Raw genomic sequence first — 18,119 nt, 5'->3', positions numbered from 1 at the left:
CATCAGTCACAAGATGAAGAACCTCGACTTTAACAGCCGGTGGATTACCAACTTGAACAAAAGAACAGTCAGTCAATCACAGATTTACAGTGTGGAGACTAAACTTCTTCAGACAACCAATACGTGTAGATTATCAGAGTTTTGATCCCCAGTTTTTTAGTTACCAGTCTAGGTTCCTTGTGGCTCTGTTTGCCCAGATATCAACATGTCGGCCACCAATCAGAACACTAAATGTACCGGCCTGGAGATTACAGCTTGGAATGTTACACTCAAACGATATCCACACCATGGGAATAATCTAAGGTCTATATGTACATCCTAGCATAACCCCAACACACAGTCGTGCGCACAATGAGCAAAACGTCATTAATGTTGTAACCTCTTGTTACAATAACGTTTTTGTTCAACAGTATAACGAAACGGAACTAAGACCCTCAAGGAACTAAATACATCTCAAAGACAGGGATGTCAGCTCTGCCAAATCTATCCATAACTTTATCTTGACAAAACGTAACGTTTATATTACTTTTCGATAAGTTAATAAAGAGGTGAAAAGGTACGCGCTCGACGTTCAAGCAAAGGCTTCTGTTCTGTCCAGCGATTCAATAAAGAAACTTCCACGATGTTAGCCACAATAAATTCCATTTCTATGCCTACATGCAGTCTATGGTTATGTAATATAAAACACAATAAGTTTGAGTCGGCACGCACAACTATAAATCTGATTGACTAACGCTGCAGTTTTTCTTGTATGACAGAATTGGCCCTTAATCACACGGGAGCCATGTTGAATCAAAAGCGAGGTTAATTTTAGATTTGGGGAACCGAGAATACAAATGAAAGCAATGAAAGAATACTTCATTACATGTAAATGTTTATGCCAAGCTGAAATTTCTGATTAACTACATGTGTACGCCACAATTTAAACAAATTTTAAAGTGAGGCATCATCGGAACCCAAATAGTCTGGCACCACCACATTTAACAAATTTCACTAAGATAAAATAAGAAAGATTCCGGGAACACGATCAAACATGGCTTCCCAATGAATAAGGTTCCACTGCTGTCCAAAAAATCATAAATGTACAACTTTTCTTATGCTTACAAATATTAAGTAATTTTTTAAATAATAATTCAAGACTGATGCACATATACATGATAACGTAAGCCTACATATACTTTAGATATTTTGGAAAAAAAACTATTTAATGGAAATATTAATATGAAATTCTGATAAATTATTTGTGGGTATCAACACAATTTGTTCTGTATCCACAACATGGTTGCTATATAATTCTTTTCACGAGTCACAACAAACACTGTTATAACAAATATACTGTTCTGAAGTTCCATGTCTCTTGAATTCTTTTTTTTCTTCTCAAATAACAAGGCTCTATTGTACGTGCTATGCCTGCAGGTGACCGGTTCTAGCAACCTTGTCATAATGAACAACCACTTCTCAGTTAAAAAGTCAACCACACTTAGGTAAAAAGAAATTCATTCCAACCTTACACTCTCATTGAAGATTTGTGCAAACAGAAAGAAACCAGCCTGGTAAAACAAGACTTTACAGGAAATGGGTGCCGGATTCTTCACTGCTGTGACAGTCAAATTTTCAATGGTGACAGATATTAATAGGCTTGATAAGTGATTAAGCACATTTTGATAAAATTTAAGAGGCTAAGTGATTAACACAAACCTGACCGTGTCTCTTTGGCCATCTGGCAAGGGCAATAGATGCCTTTGAGATAAGAATATTTGCTTTCGTTTCATTTGGACTCAATTGGATAAAGTGATGGCGTGGAAGGAGGCATGTGATCAAACAGTTGACAGGTTCAAAGTGTGTTCGATACAGAGAATTATCAGCTCTCTCAAATTAAATGAATAGAAAACTGTCACTGTGGGTGGAAAATGGAGGATAAACCCAATGTAGTAAACTTGTAAAAATGAGTGACAATCAACGTAGAAAAAAACACAAAGATAGCTTCCAGGATAAAACAGAACAGAAAAAAGGTGCAGGTCAAGTTTGGCGTCTGCAAGTGTCTGTCCTAATGAAGTTACATGTATGTGCACCTATCAAAATGTGCTTTGTATAATGTCACTGTATTTGTATCCTTTTTTCACGGCTTACCCAAAATAACTTCTTCGGAAATCTTGACCAACTTTGGTACTTGATCCGACTGCAACAAGACACTTCTCCTTAGTATGAGAACTGCACTCAGGACATTTCTGAAACGCCTGTGGAGGGCAAGAAAATACCAGGAACATGACCAACCTTGTAGACATTCACCTGTGGCTGGGCAGAATACAATCATTTCCGCTGGTGGAAGCTTGAAGGAAATCAAATGTGTGTGCCATGCTATCAGATGTAACACGTGTTGGTGAGGGCGCTGCACTTATCAGCCCTCAAGCAGTCTCAGAGCCAATCCAAGAAAACAAGGATGGATTGAGGGAGGGGCCATGGCCCCCTAAAAGGAGCCATTTTTTTAAAATTTGATATATATCCTGGGCTAATTCTTCGGTTTAATATTTTTGTAAAATATATTTACTGCTTCTAATGTTGAATAATTTGTACTGAAATCGGAATATTCACCAAAACTCTAATAATGGAAACTATGTGGCAAAGACAGAGCAGGCCGACACACATACCATTTCATTTGGCGTGACTGGAGTTTGCTGTCTCCTTGAGAAATGACTGCTCAGCCTTTGCCAGGGGCTTCTTTGAAGAATTCTCTATGCGTCTGGAACAAGACGCTCTACTCAGAGAGACATCAGGTGCTTTCTGTATCTCTGTGTTTGTCGTCTGGTTGCACTTGCTGTCCATGAACTCAGCTACTGGTTCTTGGATCTTTTTGCAGCTGTTCCTTTTGCTCAGCTTTACTTTCCTTGGTTTTGAAGTTGCTGCATGCTGTGAGCAGTCCACAGATTGATCTGAAGGAGCAGGGCTTATTTTAGACTCCAAGTTCAATTTTGAGGACTTCATCAATTTCTTCAGGGGAGTTTCACCTTTTCTGAAATTGGCACCTAACTGGTCACCATCTGTATCTCCAGCCTTTTGGGGAATGAACTTCAAGCGTTTGCCATCAGGTTGCTTTGAAGTCAGTTTCTCAAATCTCCTGTCATCACCTTCACATATTTTCTTGTGTCTGTTTTCTAAAAGGTTATCCGCTTCTCGCTTCCTGCTTAATTTTCCTGGACTCATGTCTGATTTATTCCTTTTACTCGACTTGAGTTGGGACGGTGACTGAAAATCATCCTTTGAGCTACTTGATTTCACCTTGGAAGAGGGTTTAAATATGTTGCTTCTTGGGCTGAAATTGTTGCAGTTCTTCTGAACTACCTGACAGTGGCTGTCTTTCGCTCCTAATTCTCTCTGAGACCTGGTATTCTCAATCTTCAGACTCCCTCTGTTGCTCCTTCCTTCCAGGGCTCCTAAATCACTGAGGGTCCGTTTCACTTCATCAACCATCTTCTGAATTCTCCACCTTTTGGATCCTTGCGCAACAGGTGGATCAGCCTTTGGTCGACTGCATGAATTATCTGGTTCTTCTCTAGCTGATGGGGCTGGTTCTACTTGAGAGGTTGCTCCTCCTATACTCGGTCCTGGCAAATCCTCTAACAAAGAGGCTGTTCTTTGATCTTTATCTGTAAATCCTTTGGTTTCGGTTTTGTTTTCGTGGGCCTCTTCAGATTTTCCCATCAAAGGGTTAGATGAGCTAAAAGCAGCATCAAAGAGCTCGTCACTGGCATTTAGAACAGGATCTTCATCTGTGCTGGATTCCAAGGACATTGGTTCCTCAGCATCTTCTTCTTGGGAGTCTTCGAATTCTACCTTTGGCTCTTCGGAGAAACAGGGAGCATCCTCAGACAGACTGCCTCCTGGTTTGCTTTTGGAATCCTGTCTTTGTGAATCTGCATTTCTTATTTTCTTAGAGTCAGAGCTTCTGACATCTCTGAACGGATCTCCAGTAGAATTCTTGACTGTATCCCTATCGTCTACAGATGGCTTCTCCCTTTCTTTGCAATCACCTGAGTTTTCTCCTTGATGCACTTTTAACCTTGACCTTTCCAGTTGTTGTCTGACACAATTTGGCTTGCTTTCAGGTGGTTTTGTGAGGGTAATGGACACATCTGCCGAGGGAACACCTATATCTTGAACTTCACAAGAGCTGGTCTTGACCTTCTTTGCTTCAAGCTCTGAGGTATTGCTCGGTATGCTTTTTGAATCTCCTTTCACAGAATCAGCAGATGGGTCCACCTTTGATTTGGCAGTAAAACTGTCCACGTTGTTCTCGACACAAGTTGATGATGCCGTTTTGTTCAAGTTAGATGAGGATTCAGCAGAGATGTCAGATTCTGATGCAGGAGGGACAAATGATGATTTTGACACTGGGTCCTCTCTGGGAAGACTTTTCCTTGGTACTTCTTCACTAAGTTCTAGAGGGCAAGCAGTTCTGTCAGGTCCAGTTGTGTTATTGCTGATACCCGCTGATGACAGATCAAAGCTGTCTGGCTTGTGCCTCTTAGTAGGGTTAGCAGCTTTGCTGATAATCACGCCTTTGCATGAAAGTGGCCCATTCTGTAGGCGATTTTGCTCTGGTGGACCCGACTTACTTCGATCAACTGGCAACAAAAAAGAAGCCAAACTTTTTCAGACAAATCCCAAGAAACATAGGTTAAGACAGGCCCGTGACTAGGGGGGGTGCATCCGCACCCCCACCCCATGCGACTAAGTCCACTTTTGAGGCAAGAAAAGATTTTGAGCGATAGTAGAACGTTTTGCTCAGTGTTGCGGTTCAGTACTTTTCACCTCAGTCAATCCCCTCTTCGGGAGTTTACTTGTAACCCCTAAAACAATTGGTACAACCTCATGAATCCTACTAGCTCCCAAATGAAAAAGCAAATGATCTATGATTGGTCTGCTTGTTGAGGATTCGCACCCCCCCCCACACACAAAAGTCCTAGTTACTGGTCTGTAAGAAATGACCTTTACTTAAGAAAATGAGCATTTCCCAAAATTGGATGAAACCATCTATCAAATAAACTTGCAAATTAGCCAGCTGAGGCTTTATGTTATTGGCAACCACTACAGAAGCAACACTCTTACTTGACGTGGAGGGGGTGAACGGTTTCTGCTTCTCTAGTTTCTTTGGAGGGATGCTGTGCTCTGGTTTGTATCCGCATCCCTGCCCAGTAAGATTAATGCAGATGGTGTGGAACTGCTTCTTGTGATGAGGGCGAGCGAAGGTGTAGAAATCTATGAGCAGAGACAGAAGCAAGCTCTTAATCAAGAGTCTGTACTCAGGATACTCAGGATGACATTCAGTGGTCGAGAGACAAGAGACTCATTATCAATTTTATTGAGGTAATGTGCACAGCCTGCACAGCAGGGGCTCAGGAAGTGGTTTCTTCTAACCAAATCAACGGAAAACGGGGTCAACTTCAAGAAGTGGCTTAAGATTAATATAAGTAGGTTGGCAAAAGCTTTGAAATAGTAAGGTCCAGTCCAAACGAACTCCAATTTCAAGGTGTGGCTGATTAAATGTACATTTGTTTATTTGTAAGCACTGATTTACAATTTCTGCACAGTGCGAGGCAAGGCATCAGAATCTGGGATGTCTCTGGGACAGATTGAAACATTCATTAGTGGTGATGGGGGATGCACGGTCTTAGAGGCGGTAGGAATGGGTAGGGCATCTCTCCAATTTAAGCTAAATAAAGTCGCCAAATTTACTTCTAAAGAGGGGAAATTTGGACTCGTCTTCTGTGAAGAGATCTGCGATGCCTGCAACCATTTCTCCAAAGTTGTCTGTCTGTTGAGGATTCAAAGCAAAAATGGGTCACGTCTGAATATCAGTCATCTTAAGAGTACAACATGATCAAAAGTAATCTGCCTCCTTTTCAACTTGTCTGATGAAAATTGTAGTCAGAGGAAGATGGAATATTTATGAAAGAAGCTCAGCTCAAAGAAACAGGTTTACAGAAAAAAGGGTTAATGACACATTTCGTCCTACCTTTTTATACGTCTGCATGATGGACGAAAATGTCTTGTACGAATCTTGACTGAGTGTCTTTTTGACCTGCAGAGTGGACATCACAGTCAAGTGAGACTTAATACTCAAATCATGTGATCCTGTTGGAAGAATGTTTTTGGAAGGGATAGCAGGTGGGTGTGACGTTTGAGTAGTTTCTTACCTGAGCAATGTAGTCTTGAGCCGATGCCATGCTTGGATTGGCTCCTCCATCCTTCCTCTCCTGCTTGCTAGAGGCAGTTGGCGGGGGAAGTCCAGCAGTATTGCCCACTGAGTCTAAGCCATTTTGCTGTTTCTGTCAACAGAGGACAAGTGGAGGATGGAAAAAGAGAGGATTTAAGAAAGCACTGAGGTAGGTTCTTCGCTTTCTTGAGAACAGCAGAACGATGGTGTCTCACTTTCCACTGTGGCAGCATCTTCGAGAATTTATTGAGACCTGAATCCAAGAGATGTCGAGAGACTGGTAGGGTCAACAGTTTACCTCAACAGGGCTCCATACAATGTGTTGAGATCAAAGGTCTTCTAAGCCATTCATGAGCCTGCTGAGTTTACTTCTGTTTGGTGAATGCCACAACTTAAACCAAATTTTAATCTTTGTTGATGATCCTGAAATCCTAGTCTAGAGCTTTGAGGTCAGGGCTTCAGATCATCCTTTACTGGGTCATGATCCAAATGAAACAAAGAAAGCACTCCCTGGACAATCCATCCTGAATTTTTTCTCATCTTAAAACACACTGCAGGAAAAATGAACTGGCTACCAGTTCTACCAGTTTGTATATGATTCAATGAATCAATGAAGCAACATTACGCCAATTCTTACAATGATGATCTTTTTCTTCTTCTGCTGGTCCAGTCGTTTTGACAGCCTGGCCTCCTGACTAGTCGGTTTGTTGATTCTCTGGGAAAGGAAGCCATCATCGTCATCTTCTGGTGTGTTCTGTTTGGAGAGAGATGAGTGACAAATTAAGGGGAACACAGGGAGTTCCAGTAGGTGTATCCTCACAGTTTGACTTGGTCTATGTCTATTAAAACTGTTGATATTTTCGCTGTGAATTCATAAAATCACTTTATTTATACCGGGACAAACCATCTCACTACAACTAAGCTACCCACTTGCTGCCGGGGAACCCCGTTTCGAGCATCACGGATTTATATGCAGAGCTGGGTGCCCGGAATGGGACAAAAGAGCTGGTCCGTGTAACATAAGACCGTACTCGGAACAAAAGACCTGCTACTGGGGTTTGGTATCATTTTCGGCTTGCATTTTTCGAAGGTAATCCATCACTGTTTTTAAACAAACAGTATACCACTGTTTTGGGCATAGCACGGCAGTGGATTAGCATCGTGGACAAAAGTGCTCCAGGGCCCCATTGATGAGCGACACAGCACCACTGCATGCTAATCCAGCCGCGTTTGAAAAGACAGGCCTGGCTGAAATACTCAGGAGTCAATGGAGGTTGCCTGTCAGCTTAGATTAGCCACCAAACAGTCATTCATGTGGGTGTAAACATCCGTTAAATGAAATGATGAATTTTTGAAGAATTTTGAAAACTGAAAATCTTGAAGATCTCCTGTATGTGTGCACTGCGTTTTTAAAAGCACCCGGCAGCAAGTGGTTAAAGCAAAAATTACTTAGAAAAAAAAAAGCAGTCACATCATTAATGCAATGAATACAATCTCTACTGCCACATATGCTTAGTGTAAACAATAAGGCTTACAAAATGCTTAGCAGCCAACATGCAAATCTTTGGCATTTCAATGCTGAAAAATTGGGACCTGGAGTGGCATTTACTGACCTCGACACTGCTGAGAGCATTGAGTAGACCCACTCCCTTCTTGGCTTGCTTGGGACGCGAGTCCTCATACATTATCTTCAACTGTGCTTCAGACACGTGACCTACAAAGACATGCAAGTGTTCCGGATCATTTCTAAGCAAGGCTAGGTCCTTTGTGACACAGAATATCTCAATTCTGACTAAGATGCTGGTGAGAGAAAACGGCAAGGATCTATGCTTACTTCCGTCATGGTTCCTCTTCAGACTTGGGACATGGGTGTCGACATGCTTGGCTTTAATGACTGGTCCGGCTGATGATAATGATGTTGTTGGAAGAGCTTGCTGCCGGCACTGGTCTTGGTCGATCCGCACTGGGACTGAAGATCGGACTTGCTTGGGTTGAGGTTTAGGCATCTAGGATTGAAGATTTCCCACATTGGAGAACAGCCATTGCTTTAGCTGGATTACCCAAATCAGTTTACTCAAATGAATCAAAAGGTTGAGCCTGAGAAGATAATTTACCGTTCTCTCTGTCTCCTTGAAGAAATTCGTCAGATCCCTCACACCTTTCCCAAACTGGTCGTAGATGTTGACGTAGGGACGGACCCATGAGGGTAGCTGGTTCCGTGCATCCCAGTTAGAGAACCTGATCGTCAAATATTGTTTACACCGTGATCAACCATTACCACATCTCTTGATGAAATCACAGAAGAGAGCATGACATTTGAACCACCATCATAGGGGAAAATGAACACTAAACTAGTCACCTTGTATCACAGAGTAATATAGCACCAAAGTCTTCCTTGTGTCGTATGACCCTGCCAATGGCTTGATTGACGGCTCGGGATGCTTGCTGACGGTACCAGTCCTGCCCACTTAGAGACTATGTTCAAAAGAAAAGAATTAAACTTTTTGGCCTCAAAACAGCCAATTTAAAATGACATAACGCCCTACTTTTGGACCATATTTTGGTTGTAACTGTGGTTCTGTGGGGTTGGAAATTATCAAAAATATTGGCTTTTCAAGATTGACTTTTCATGATTACCTGCCCCCTGGACCATGATAACCAATCTGTTTATGAACCCTAAATCATGAAAAACCGAACATGTTACTGTGTAAATTTTTAACGTGGAATTTGCCTTCACACTGATGCATAATTCTCAGAGTTGTCCGGGAGCTTGTGAAAAATTCACAAGCTTACTTGGGTGGGACTTGAACCCACGGCCTCCTGCTTACTAGTGCAGGTGTCTTAACCACTTGACCACCGAGCTTGCTGGGGTCAGCTGGTCAGCATGTCAGATGTAGCAGTAGGTACTGCAGTCACAATGATTCTATGTGATGTATAATAAACCCTGGGGTTAGAGCTACGGTTGCATTAACTCCAGTGAAGACGCCAAGTACATCAAACGGTCTTAAGATAATAGCCTGAGAGGAAAATCGGGATATTTCATTTGACAACAGGAAAGACTAGCGTTACGATCTTACGCCAGGATTTCTTCGCTTTGTCTCATCCAGATACTGCATTTTCAGGATGACACGAGGGTCCATTCTGGGTGGGAAGGGGAGCCCTGTGATGACCACAGCTCTGCCGTTGATATCAGCAAAATCTAAACCCTCAGATACCTGAATATTGGAGAAACGGATGACGAGGAGCAGTAGGTTGAAGATGATTGGCAGAGATCAGAAAGAAAAGGGGCTTACAATATGAAGAAACAATGTAAAAAATAACAGAAAATGATGAAAAATTCTTTCTACTTGAGGATGGCTCGCCAAACACAACAGCGACGACTAATCTCATCCCAATACCTCATTGTCAAACTGTCTTTGAAGGCTCTTTTAATTGGAGTTGCCTCATAGCACAGCATTTATCTTTCAAGTTCCAAATTTCAAGCACCCAGTTCCTGGACTTACCTTCCCTCTGCAAACAGCAAAGAAACAAGCACCATTTAGCTTGGGGTCGTTGATCTTCTCGTAGAAGGACTCAATCGTCTGGGAAAAAACCAAACATCAAGCACATCAATCCAACTTAGGCTGAGAGCACTGGACTGTCAGCACAGGACAAGTTATCCTTGTGATTGAAGTATTGATCAATTAGGTCTGTCTGTTGATGGTATTTTGAAACAGAACAATCAGATTCAATATCCACAAGCCTGGATTGGTTTTTTTTAACAAGTGAGGATCTGTCCTCGAAGAGAGAGAACAAACACGGTACCTCCTCACTAGCCAGGAAATATTCAATGTTGGTCCTCCTTGGTAACGGTGAAGAACTGACCAAATGCAAACACCGCACAAACGGAAATGGCAATCTTGATAGAACATGAATTTTTTCGGAGTGATGAAGGGTAGAGTGGATGGGGGGAAAATCTGCAGTATTGACGCACCTCTATAAAAATGACCTTGCCCTTGGGTTCTACAAAGACTTCCTTGTACTGAGTGATACGTTGCTTTATACCTGCTTCCTATAAAGAAAAAAGAAGTATTGAAATGATCTCAATTGTCCAAAAAATTATCACAAATGTCTCAAAAATGATTTTAGACGGACTAAAAAACTGAGAATCGCTGAATAAACAACCAGAAAGAAAAATCTTCATTGTGTTTACTTCCAGTTTAAAAGAACCTCTCACCTGCCATTGTTCAAGAGCATGGTTCATCACGGGATATGATGGGAAAAATACCAGAAGACCATTGGGTACCAGACGTGAAAAGTTCACTGTGAACAGAATGGCAGAAAGAATGGTAAGTCATCTCTAAGCTCAAGGATTGTAATGGAATGGACATCGATTCTACTTGCCAGCGTAAGTGGGATTCGAACCTGGGCCACAGAGGGCGCAAGGCTAACTTAGTCAGTAGCACCATCCTGATAACCTCAACTCGTAACATGACATGATGTAAACCCAATGCCTTAGTACCAGTTAATAATTACTCAGAACACAAGTGATAGGCTTGGGATCCTTTGTGGTACCTTGACAACAGCTCTACCAAAGACTATCTATGACCGCAGAGACCAAGTATTTCTGTTCCTCACCTATGGCGTTGCCCAGTGACATGACATAGTCTCGGTTGAAGCGTGTGTTGTAAGAGGAGTTGAGGACCGTGCCGTCGGGCCCTTTGGTCATGACAGCCACCGTCATCTGGTGTTTAGAGATCACATGAGGGTTCTCCAGCTGAATGGGGAAATCACTGGATTGGATGTTGCATAAAAATCTCTGTCAGTTAAGTCAAGACAAAATCTTCATTTCCCAAAGCTTAATCTTTTTGATAAAGAATCCAGTAAGAGGATAATCAATTTTAAATGAAAGACTGGACTCACATTTGGAGCTCCGACTTGAAGGAGTTCAGAGGGGATAACGTCCCACTTGTCAAGATGATGCTACGGACTCCCTGAGACACCAGATCCTTCATGCTGAATCCAGGACTGAAACACCAGTAGCTCAAGGTATAGCCTGGGGGAAAGTGGGTTAGATGGAGAGAGATAATTCAGCGCTAAGAGAATTGGAGGAGATGACTAGAGATGGAGCTGTGGGAAGCTTGTACATGAGAGAATCATCGGGAAAGTGGGTTGGCTCTGACAAATTTATGGTAGGTTGGTACACTGTCCAATGCAATGTACACTATTGAAGATTCTACCACTGCAAGGGGACTTCCATCCAGAAAGATGGAAAACAAAATTTCTACCTTGCTTCTTGGCTTTCGCTGCATTGCTGCTGGTCCACAGATCTGTACGGCCGGCCTTCTTCTGAGGTGCGGAGGCTCGGATGTGGACCTGAGACACAGAGAGAAATCTGAGCTAATGATGCTTACTGACTGCGGTGGGATTCGAACTTGTGACTGCTTACAATAATGAACTGATGCTGTACCAACTGAGCCATCCTGCCCTAGTTCGCTATTCCCATTGTTTTAATCTCTTTGTTTGGAGAGATGACATCACTTCAAAGGGTGCCCGTTTTTGTCCTGGTTCATTCCTTTTTTCCTTTTTCTTTAACTTCAACTGAAATTAAAGCGGCGCAGAAAACAGCTGGGAAAGCAACGCCACATTTCAGATCCTCTGATTTAAATAACTACGACTTGATTCAATTTCCATTTTTGAATGTGGATTGCTACACATACCTTGTAGCACCTGCTAGCTTCCGAGACCGTCCCTGAAGGAGTGTCTTTGTTGAAGACAATCTGTTGGAAAAAGTATTTAAAAAAAGAGGTTGCGGAATACTTGCAATGCATCTACAGGTTTGTTCAGCACGGAGGCATTTCTTGATAATGTCTTTGCATAACCACTTGCTGCCGGGTAGAATTTGAAGTTGCATGATGTAAAACTGATTTTCAAGATTTTCTGTTTTCAAAATTCTTTAAAAAATCATAACTTCATTTATTGGACGTTTACACCCACATGAATAACTGTCTGGTGGCTACTCTAGTCTAACAGACGACATCTATTGAGTGCCCGAGTATTTCAGCCAGACCTGCTGCCTTGTAAAAAGAGCCCAGACTGTGCAGTGTTATGTAATTTTCTTTTGTTCACGAAACTGGCACAGTGCGCAGCTTGCGTCTTTTCAATAGGGGCCAGATAAGCGTGCAGTGGTATCACTCATCGCTGGAGCGCTTTTGTCCCCGGTGGTAATCCGCTCATGCTTAACGCAACAGTGGTATAATCTTTCAAAACAATGACAGATTTCCTCCTCTATTGACAACTGAAAAAATGTTGGCAATTCCCAGCAGCTTGGTCTTTTGTTCCAAGTAAGGTCTTTTGTTATAAGGCATAATACCTCTTTTGTCCGGTTTCGGGCTCCCCGGTTTCGTGTATAAAGCCTAGGTGCCCGAAACCGGGCTCCCCAGCAGCATATGATTAATTGAACTACATGGCGTTATGTGAATATTTTGGAGGGGGGAAATAGTGTGAATAAATGGTAAATGATTACTTCTATTACAAGAAATGATCTACTGCATCTTAGGTGCACTCACATTAATGATGTCACAGAATTTCTGTAAGCCAGCTGCTTTGTTGTGGAATATCGTGGAACCTGTAACGATCAAAGAATTGTTTACCCTGACATCTAGGAAGTAGACTCTAACAACAGCATCGGTTTCATAAAATTGAAATGTGAAAAAAATTACAGACTACCAGTGACTGTTTGAAAACTGGAAGGACATAAAATATAGGATAAAATATATCCCTCCTGGCATAAGGTTGAAAACTGATTGCAACTGAAAAATTGTCTTTCAGAAATTAGATCTGACCTGGGTGTTTTACTCACTGAAGGGTTAATGATTCGAAGAAACTAATGTCGAAGTTCATACTTCACTACACAAACTACTGCCAAAGCTGGCGATCTTTGGGGTAGTCTTGACGAAAGACAACAATTTTGATGACATTCTAATGAAAACAAAAATGGACAACTTAGGTACTGACTCGTGGTGAGATGCGAGACCATCTTCTCCAGGAGTTGTAGGAGCTCCACCTTCGTGTCAAAAGTGATGTGTACCTTGGCAAACAACTCGTAGATGAAGCTGCAGACGGGAAAAAGAATCTCAGTGGTGAACTATTAAAGATCATACACTCCAGACAACGACTGCATTGATCTGCAAATTACAGGGTTGGGATTGGTTCGAAAGGTTTGATGAATGGGATAGATTGATACACCTACCTGCCGGGCTTGGTGATGCCTGCCTCCGGTGGGTTCATACCGTTTATTTCATTCTCAAGATCCAGAAACAACTCTGATGGGAAAACAGAGAGATGACAGAGTCGGTCACTGTCACTGTCACAGCAAAACACAATGGCACTATGACAGTAGTTAGATCTGTTAATAAGGATTCACTTACTCTTCAAAGTTGCTAGCGCTGATGTGTCAAATTCCCCCTCTGAAATGAAAAGGACAAACATTATTAAAATTTTGGGGTACCCGGGTATTGAGCAAAATTTGAAGAAAGCTTCCATTTTGTGGTAAGTTGCTGCATCTCTGTACAGAAGGTACAATGATATATGCTTGATTGGAAACAGAATCATAAGCAACCCGGACCCATTCTGGTCAAAACGGTAGCTGGATAAAATTTTTTAAAAAGGGAAAAGTCCCCGTTTTTAATCCTGAAATGAACTGAAAAGGACCACGCTCACTTGGAGGTAAAATGAGGTCCAACCACGCTGAAGTCTGAAAATGGATTTTTACACTTTTTCCCCAAGAGCTACAGGTTCAAGTCAGAGCTGTAAGAAATTTGTAACATTGCATCTTAGCTGTCTGACCTCCGCCGGAGTCAGCGGCCCTGAATTGCTGGTTGCTCATGTCGACCTCTACGGTCTTCTTGAGTAGGTGATCTGTCTCCTCCACACAGGAAGCAAGGTCAAATGAGGTCAGGTCAAAGGATGCACTCTCCTCACACATCTTCTCCTGTTTGAGCAAAATGCCAGTTGAGGGCAGGCCAGATTGATAAAGTTACAAGTCTATCAGTAAATCCTCCAGCTCAGGGAAGTTGAAGCAGTTGTTGCCCCTTATTTTCCTAGATCTTTGAAACCTACCAAGGGGTTTGGAAAGGAATTTCTGGGTTTGAGGAAGGTAGAGTCCAACCACTTACGAGGACTTACGAGATATCCAGAGGGTTCATCAACAAAGTGCCTTGGGAGATAGGGGTTGAGATATGTGTTCTCATGGGATGCAGAAGGGAACCAATAGGGGGCAGGGCCTGATCTGGATGGAGGCGGTAGCTACTAACGTAAAGTACATAGATACGACAGTGTTTTACATTTGGCATTGCTTCATTAAAAAGCTGTTCAGCTGCTATTTATTACAAGGAAAAGTACTCCATACCTTATTAGCCAATTAAATTCTTCAGGCTAGAACAAAATGGGGGGCACTTACAACGTTGTGTGCCTCGTCAAAGATGATGATATTCCCCTGTAGCTCTACACCGTGGATGCGTCGAGACTTGGAATCCAGAAGGTAGTTGTAAGGCATGAAGATTATGTCAGCGTTGGCCTTTAACTCGCGAGCCATGTAGTAAGGACACACTCTAAGAAAAAGCAAATTGAAACATGGGCACAGGAAATCAGGTTGGTGTCAAAACAAAGATTTGGATTTCCTGTGAAAGATTTTTTCTTGCATGAACGAGTCTCTACTATCATTATGCTCCACTGCTTTTCACTTACTTGTGTTTATTTCCCAGTTTGACAAGATCTTCGATGTCCAAAATATTATCCGTGAACGCCTTATCCGCCTTTTTCTCTGGAAGAACAAAAGTCAGGACAATTCTCCATGAAATATGTAACTCTGCTTCAAGAATGATGACCACAAATTGTAAAATAAAAAAATGAGGTATTTACTCACGGTCCAAATTGTTGTAGAAGTGGCAAGTTCTACTATCAACTTTGGCCCTGCACATGTGAACCTGAGAAGAAAGTAAACAGGCAATGTTTACTCCATTAGAGAGGTTTTCTTTTTCTGTTTTGTTAACTATGCAAAAGACTCTAAATACTGCAAAAAAGCTGAACTAAACCTCCAAATAAAACAGCAACCCAACAAGTTAAAATTCCAACGGTAAAACCAATTTAGAGTGCGGCGTAATAAAAAGTTCACAAAAGAGAAAACAACACTTCATTTGTCAGCTTCCGGCTCATAACCTTACAATTACTTCAGTAATGCTGACTGTGACAGGTACTAAATGGTTTCGACATGGCTCCATTTACTTTGAGGAAAATATGCTGTCAGTGTAACATACAGCACTGTAGTAGCGCCCTCAATCGCTCAGCCACTGGGCCAATGGTACCTTTGTTGAGTTGCTCTCTGCTTTCTGTACATCTGGGTGGATACAAAGCTGCTCTCTGGAGCCAATGACAGCCACTCGCGGCCTGGTTGATGAACAGGTTCAAATGAAACATGGGACATTAACCTATGAACAACCAACAGCTTTCCCTCATTAACCCCTGCATGGTTCACCTGACCTATGATACTTGAGGTCAAGGGATAGAGTTATGGCCACTAAGTTTGACTGGTCGATATTTCATTGGCAAATGCTCTACAATCTGCTTGGATTATGTTACAGGTAAGCAGAGGTTCAAAATCTAAGTCAAAGTAGGCAAATCCAATCTAACCCTCTCTTCTGTGCAGTAAAGCCAACATCAAGAAAACTGTCCAATCCAACTTGCTGTTCTCTGTTAGAGCAGGAATGCTGGGCTGGTTTCAGGACAGGACGTAACAAGCACGCATGACCTGTGAGTTTTGACTGTGGCTGACGGCCAACAGGAGGTTTCAGTAGCAGCATGTGCTAAAGCCTGACCATAGCCAGAATGGTAAAGGCAAAATGGTTGTTTTTTAAGTCTGTACCTGTAAGCTGTATCCTTCAACTGGTCTACTGCCTGTGATAGCTGGGAGTGAGTTCTGGAAGCATAGATGATCCGGGGACGATCCACAAACATGCCTGAAATGCAATAAAAGCCACAAATTACAATAATACAGATCTGATGAATCACAAACTAGGTTCACAAGTTAGCTTCTACAATGAAGCGACTAAATATGGTAACGTTGGCCAAGTGATCTGTTACACCCACCTTGTTGACCTTCGTCCCAGGTCCCTGCACCTTCCTTCAACTCAGCAGCAAGTTTCTGCCTGAAGCTACCCTCGTCCCCAGCTCGCCAGTCCCCGCTGTCCCCCTGCAGGCATCGGCCCAGCTCTTGCTGGGAGATGTAGGTGTTACGCCAGGCCAGCGCCGAGCACAAGAGGCAGAGAGTCTTGCCTGTGCCAGTGGGGCTCTCCAGAATGCCATTCTTGCCCTGAGGGAAGGGGGAAAAATGGAAAAAACAAACGGAAACAAAACAAAGGGAACAACCGTCGTCAACATGTAACAGAAAAACCTCGCAGAATGTATTTTCTCAAAATGTTCATGGAAATTCTGTGTTGCAAGGCATCGCAATACTTAGTCTGCAAAAAAGCGATGTTTTGCCCTGATTATCTGCAAAAACTCAGATATTGGGAAAATCATCCAAACCTATTTTAACTTCTTCATGCTTCTGCCATCTCATCCGCTACAAAATCTACAAAACTTAGATCTGGAATATACATACATACATACAGATGGGAGGACCAACTTACAGATTGCAGGCACTCCACCACCTTGCTCATGTAATCTTGTTGGCAGTCATAAGGTTCAAAAGGGAACTCAATGTTGACACCTTTGCACTTAATCAATGGCATTCTTCTGTTTGATGCAGGCTTTTCTTGCTAGATGTACATGTATGACTTCTGTCTAGATGAAATATGACAAATACCACGATGATGACTAGCCTTTAGCCTACATGGCCTACCAATCATGTTTACATGTACAAACCAAATGGCCTGCAGTTTTTTCAACTATTTTGTTCTGCTTTCTTTTTGAAGCATTCTTGGAGAAAATGTCATAAAATCACTTTGATATAAGTTTGGATTGCATCGGACTCTGCAAAGCAAACAAATATCTATTTGAGGTAGGGACTAGGGTTATTTTCAAATCTTTTGGAACGTTTTTGTAAGCCTAGGCCTACTTGTGTAGTGCAGAGCAAACTAATTTTTGTTTTTTCACACAACTGAGTGTAGTTTTTGACTGAAAAGCTTAAAATTCATATTTTCATAAAATCTTTGTTCTTATTTGTGCTTTATTTTAAGAGTTGAATGCTGGCTTCACGTGAAATTTCAAAAAATTGGAAATTAAATAGAGCATTAGAGGAGCTGGAGCATGCAGAAATATTTAAGAAAATGAGTTCGAAATGAACAGTGCCCTAACTCATTAGCAAAAGCAACGAAGCTTTTAATTCCGCCCTAATCATGCTAGTTAAGCTCCTTGCTAGAAACTTAGAGAATCTCATTTCTAGATCCAACAGACGAAACTAAAATTTCATTGTTCACGTTTGTAACAAATGTCATTTGGGCCAATTTCGAAACATTGTATGTTCACCCACGACCACACACGCAAATCATATGGAAATGAAAACAAACGATTAAAACTACGAACAAAAGCAAAATTGACCGTACAGTGGCCTGTATAGTTTAGGCATAGATATGATCATGGAGAAATTATTCCTCTATGATATGATACTTGATAGACCGCAAACATTATTTTCCGGGCAAGAAAGTTTATTACAAATCTGCAGCTAAATATTCTCAAATGCCCAATACCCCAACCAAAGTTATACTTACCAAACAAAGAAGCGAGAGCAAAATTCCCAAAGAAAGGGCGACGTATTTGTACATGTAGTGGTCACGTTACGTCTGGTCATGTCAGGGTTTTATTTCGTCAATCTCGCTCCTCTCTGAGCTTGTTTTTCGTGCCAGAACATGTTTTCGTTGGTTTCCAG

At 41.9% G+C, this 18,119-nt stretch overlaps 1 protein-coding gene across 4 annotated transcripts in view; it reads right to left on the bottom strand.

Annotated features, from left to right (window-relative positions):
• LOC110980247 (regulator of telomere elongation helicase 1-like) overlaps positions 1 to 18,119 on the bottom strand; it is a 20,938-nt gene extending 2,819 nt beyond the window's left edge. Inside the window, exons 1-32 of one of the 4 annotated variants that reach the window (XR_015428263.1) lie at positions 17,962 to 18,119; positions 16,882 to 17,035; positions 16,340 to 16,562; positions 16,116 to 16,209; positions 15,559 to 15,640; positions 15,120 to 15,180; positions 14,942 to 15,017; positions 14,655 to 14,805; positions 14,042 to 14,186; positions 13,624 to 13,662; positions 13,446 to 13,518; positions 13,211 to 13,308; positions 12,763 to 12,821; positions 11,914 to 11,973; positions 11,482 to 11,569; positions 11,117 to 11,249; positions 10,832 to 10,986; positions 10,431 to 10,516; positions 10,188 to 10,265; positions 9,718 to 9,795; positions 9,292 to 9,429; positions 8,574 to 8,689; positions 8,329 to 8,452; positions 8,049 to 8,220; positions 7,828 to 7,928; positions 6,852 to 6,968; positions 6,195 to 6,326; positions 6,014 to 6,079; positions 5,734 to 5,812; positions 5,107 to 5,256; positions 2,649 to 4,622; positions 2,131 to 2,237 (exon numbers count right to left, since the gene is read on the bottom strand). Coding sequence is in view for 3 of the 4 variants with exons in the window: in XM_022236755.2 (XP_022092447.2) it covers positions 2,653 to 4,622; positions 5,107 to 5,256; positions 5,734 to 5,812; positions 6,014 to 6,079; positions 6,195 to 6,326; positions 6,852 to 6,968; positions 7,828 to 7,928; positions 8,049 to 8,220; positions 8,329 to 8,452; positions 8,574 to 8,689; positions 9,292 to 9,429; positions 9,718 to 9,795; positions 10,188 to 10,265; positions 10,431 to 10,516; positions 10,832 to 10,986; positions 11,117 to 11,249; positions 11,482 to 11,569; positions 11,914 to 11,973; positions 12,763 to 12,821; positions 13,211 to 13,308; positions 13,446 to 13,518; positions 13,624 to 13,662; positions 14,042 to 14,186; positions 14,655 to 14,805; positions 14,942 to 15,017; positions 15,120 to 15,180; positions 15,559 to 15,640; positions 16,116 to 16,209; positions 16,340 to 16,562; positions 16,882 to 16,983 (5,046 nt within the window). In the remaining variant the exon portion in view is untranslated. Of the gene's footprint in view, positions 1 to 468; positions 2,238 to 2,648; positions 4,623 to 5,106; positions 5,257 to 5,733; positions 5,813 to 6,013; positions 6,080 to 6,194; positions 6,327 to 6,851; positions 6,969 to 7,827; positions 7,929 to 8,048; positions 8,221 to 8,328; positions 8,453 to 8,573; positions 8,690 to 9,291; positions 9,430 to 9,717; positions 9,796 to 10,187; positions 10,266 to 10,430; positions 10,517 to 10,831; positions 10,987 to 11,116; positions 11,250 to 11,481; positions 11,570 to 11,913; positions 11,974 to 12,762; positions 12,822 to 13,210; positions 13,309 to 13,445; positions 13,519 to 13,623; positions 13,663 to 14,041; positions 14,187 to 14,654; positions 14,806 to 14,941; positions 15,018 to 15,119; positions 15,181 to 15,478; positions 15,641 to 16,115; positions 16,210 to 16,339; positions 16,563 to 16,881; positions 17,036 to 17,961 lie in introns of those variants that run through there. The other 3 variants (XM_022236755.2, XM_022236782.2, XM_022236800.2) reach the window with 3 other exon arrangements.

This window comes from Acanthaster planci, linkage group LG18, assembly GCF_054643075.1.
Source record: "Acanthaster planci isolate LZ-2023a linkage group LG18, COTS_SCS, whole genome shotgun sequence".
Taxonomy (NCBI): domain Eukaryota; kingdom Metazoa; phylum Echinodermata; class Asteroidea; order Valvatida; family Acanthasteridae; genus Acanthaster; species Acanthaster planci.
The sequence above is the reverse complement of the archived record's forward strand: the minus strand, read 5'-3'. Positions and strand labels throughout refer to the sequence as shown.